The sequence below is a fragment of the Sinocyclocheilus anshuiensis genome, unplaced genomic scaffold (genome assembly GCF_001515605.1).
Source record: "Sinocyclocheilus anshuiensis isolate Anshui unplaced genomic scaffold, SAMN03320099.WGS_v1.1 scaffold135, whole genome shotgun sequence".
In the NCBI taxonomy this organism is placed as follows: Eukaryota; Metazoa; Chordata; class Actinopteri; order Cypriniformes; family Cyprinidae; genus Sinocyclocheilus; species Sinocyclocheilus anshuiensis.
Window position 1 is genome coordinate 309,287 of NW_015552564.1, and position 4,295 is coordinate 313,581.

The window sequence follows — 4,295 nt, forward strand, 5'->3', positions numbered from 1 at the left end:
TATAAAAATAGCTGCAATTGTTTTTTTCCTGATATATTACAGTTTTTTTTTTAAATTGGTTTGGTACTATTTTCACAAGTAAGGTGTACAGTTTCAAAACTCAAAATTTTAAATTGATTACACTTGTAACACGGCTAGTCATTCTTTCAAAACCTGATCTCATGATTTCATTGTAGTTGCGCATATTTTCATTCCACATAATCATTGTTTCAAAACAAGATCATTGTGATATGTGTTGAGAACATTTGAATTCATCACCAAAACACAACAGTATGATCTTTCAATTCAGTACTTTTAACAATCAGTTCATTCAAGAGCAAACAATGCCAGATTCATTTTTCAAATCACCTTTGTTGCTGAAATAATTACAGTAACACAGGCAATAACTGTGATGAATGTTATATTATAAATGTTAGAAAATACACTTACATTACCTAACTTGCATATCTCACATAAAATCAATAATGTTTGTAAAAGTATTTGTCCAGTGTGTTATCAAAAGGTGTGATGAAGGTATAACATGGTCATAAGGGTTTGTGCTAGAACAGAGTTTACTTTCAATGCAGTATGGAAGAGGGGGGCACAAAGTAACACTTTTTGACTTTCTCAGTTTGTGTAAATCCACATGGGGTTCAGAATATAATTTTTTTTATCCAAAGTAATTTTACACTTGTCTAGTACAGGGTACATTGTAACATCTGAGGGGCATATTGTAACATGACCATATAACAGCTTAAAATGTTATCTAAACTATCTAAACTGATAAATAACAGATTGGAGATTAAAATAATAGCAGATTTGTCTAATTTTAAATGATTAATAAAAACAGAGATGAAAAATCTACTTAAGCCAGAATTTTAATTTTACTATGGTAAAATAAATGTTCATTGATATCTTCAAAAGATGTTTTGAATTTTGGCACACTTTTGTTTTCTATATAATGTTGATATGGTAACTAATACTGTAAATTTAGTTATGCTAGCATGTGTGGAAATATTCAAACCATGCGTGTTACAACTAACCCCGCGTAACTTTGTGCCCCGCGCTCCCCTAAATGTCCTCACTGTGCCATATCTGAATCTATAGCTGAATTTTTCAGATGAAGGGTGAGTTATAGTAATGTGCAGTCTTTACCATGGTAATGCTTCAATATACATTATCACATGGCATAATGTAATGTAAAATGCTGTATTTGATGCCATCTCAGGTCATAAAAAGTTTTAAATACGTTATATGGTATAAGAAATGTCTTAATTATAATTTCAAGAGGTCTTGCAGTTGGGGACGGAAAGACAAGAGTTGCGATACGGCTGGATTGAGCGCTGCACGTGTCAAGTCAAAACGCTGCTTTTATTTGAATGTATCTGAAGGCAACAGACTGTCCTCAGAAACGTGTCGTTGGCATTTTAATTTCATTTGATCTATAATTCCTGATAAAGCAGCGTTTATGAGCGCGGAGCTGCTTTGTGTACAGCCGTTACCGGGGCTCCTAAAATTTGCATTTCCAATCAGCCTTTCTTGCCGTTTATGGTCCGATCAATGCAAATATCATCTCACGTTTTACGCAGCAAACACATAGTTGCAAATGAGAAAGAAGTTAATTCTTTAAATAAAATATTTATACGATTTAAATTGACATAATAATATATATGCTTGATTTATCCCTTTTCATAAAAATGGTCTAAAGGCTGAAATGCTGTTGTATAAGAATTTTGTTTTTGTGAAAACCTGTATCTGAACTGTAAATCATGTAATTGTATGGCTCAATACTGTGTTACCATAGACATTGTCCAACCCCACTCATACTGTGTTCATTTTAATTGTGCAGCTCTTAAAATGGGTCACAAATTGCCTTCAATTTATTTTTAAAAATTCTGCAGATACCCTGTAAATAGTGAAATAAAATTCCTTCCTTCATATTTGTTGATATTTGTGTATTGAAAATATTTTTGATTGACATTTAAACTCCTATCTGATTTTCTATATTTAAAAAAAAAGGGTCTTTTTTTATTTGGGCTAGTTAAATAAATTTTCGGGCTACCAAAATCTGAAGAGTACCTGCCCGAAGGGCTACCAGGGATTTAAAAATTTTGCGAGCTCTGGTATGTATGATGTGAGTATGAGATTCATTCATCAAACAGTGTATAGACAGCTTTACTGATTATAAGGGGAGTTTTTTTAAGAGTGCTTTAACTCGCACTGGACCACACACACACACACACAGGTTTTCCTATCATTATGGTGACATAGGAGTAATGGGTTTTATACCTTCTCCCCCTACACTAACCCTACTCCTAAATACCCTTACGAAAATTTTTTTTTTTTCTCATTGGACCCAAAAAAGGACAATGATTTCTGATATTGCCATCTTTGTGGGGAAATTTTGTCCCCATACATTAGGGTTTACCTGAACCACACACACACACCCTTACAAAACAGTGGTTATCATCTTAGATAAATCACTTTTAGTGTAAAAATAATTCATTGCAACGGTTATTCCGAAAATGCAATCACGTTCTATATAAACTATATATATCTTTTGAATCTATATATAGATGCACCAAATGATTCACTGATTAACCATTAAGATGAGTTAGATCAATAATAGACAAATGTATTAAACCGAATGAGAAGTCATGCAAATGAACATTTTGATAGTAATAGTTTTATTAAAGGCAGTTGCTGTGAATGAAACATTTATATAGATGAAACACTTATTTTGTGTAGTGAAAAGGATATTTTGTGATTGTGTACATGTACCAACACAATTGAAAATATGCTGAAATGTTTGAAAAAAGTGCACTTTTGATGATCTGTTGTGATATTAGTACTAAGAGTTTTGAAAATTTACCAATTGCTTGTGAAAATTGCGCCAAAACAATTAAAAAAATCTAATACAGTAACTTTTGGTGAAACGGACCTTTAGCTATAATCTGACCGGTTTAGGTTGTAAATATGTAACAAACAATTCGTAGGCTATATTAAAAACTAAGACGTTTAGTATAGCGTTATTATGTTAGGGATGACCATTGTTTAATTCCTGGCACAATGTGAATGCTTAAATTAAATCCAAAATGATAACAGCACAATAAAACTGTGCATTACAACTTTCATTATAATTGATTGGGGTTTCAAAATAAATGTAAACATATATCCGAGTTATTCAGACGTGTAATGTTACGCGTGATTTAAATGAAGTCAAATATATAATTTACCTTGTCAGAGTCCATATCATGTGTGACAGTTATACTGACGCTGGATAGATAAAGGGGTATTTCTGCCATCGCTATTGTGTACAAACTCCGCTGTCCAGTTCACCAGCATCAACCCACAGTCCAGGCGGAGACATTTGTTCATGCCACCGCACAGCAACAGCAGCAGCAGCAGCAGCCTCCAGGCGGAGCCAACGGGAAATTACTATATTTGCGCCACCTAACGTTCTGGGGTGTAATTAATTTTTGCTTACAACAATTTGCCTTATTTATTTCTACCGTGTGTGTTTGGGCCATTCTACAGAATTAGTGCAAAGTCAGAGTTGGAAACATCTTGAAAAAAATTTATTTTTCCATAAATTTCGTATATATGCAAAAGGTACACATTTCTAATTGTGCAGTTAAGTCTCATACTGAATTTTCAGAAAGATTTGGAATATTTGTCCTCTCCCCAAATTTGTCACTACCAAAACACAGTAATATATAATTTAATAAGAAGGGTTACATTGACCTATTAAGATTTTGCTTACATCTACCTTGTAAATATTTATTTTATTTATTTAGTCATTTAGCAGAGGCTTTTATCCAAAGCCACTTACAAATGAGGACAACAGAAGCAATCAATTGTAGTATTAAAACAACTAAAAACAGATCCAAAACTAAAAGCTAAAACGTTATAAATACTACTTATACACATTTTAAAAATAAAGAAATTAAATAAAAATGACAAATGCATACAAAATTTCAAAACAACATTTAAATGAAAAACAAAAAATAAAGCTAAAAACAATTCAAAATATGAAAGAACAAAAAGGTATGAGTATAATAATGATTCTAACATAACACTAAATTTAAATTAAATAAAAAAAAAAACAATTAACATAACACTAAGCCAAACACCAAAAAACAACGTACATGTTGTTTGTACGTTTGTACACATACATATATATACATACACATTTATAAATTCAATATATATATATTATTTCATTTCCATTTAGTTGTTATATAAATTAGTTAATTATATTTAGTTAAGTATTAAAATAACTCAAATTAAATAAAACTAAAAACGTAATAAAAGAC

General features: G+C 31.5%; 1 protein-coding gene across 1 annotated transcript in view; it reads right to left on the bottom strand.

The window, feature by feature from the left end:
• The window catches only part of LOC107664809 (protein FAM177A1), a 7,945-nt gene extending 4,657 nt beyond the window's left edge, over window positions 1-3,288 (bottom strand). The window contains exon 1 of the mRNA XM_016455481.1: window positions 3,216-3,288. Coding sequence (XP_016310967.1) covers window positions 3,216-3,284 — 69 coding nt within the window. The 5' untranslated portion in view covers window positions 3,285-3,288. The remainder of the gene's footprint in view (window positions 1-3,215) is intronic.
• Window positions 3,289-4,295: the final 1,007 nt, after the last annotated feature.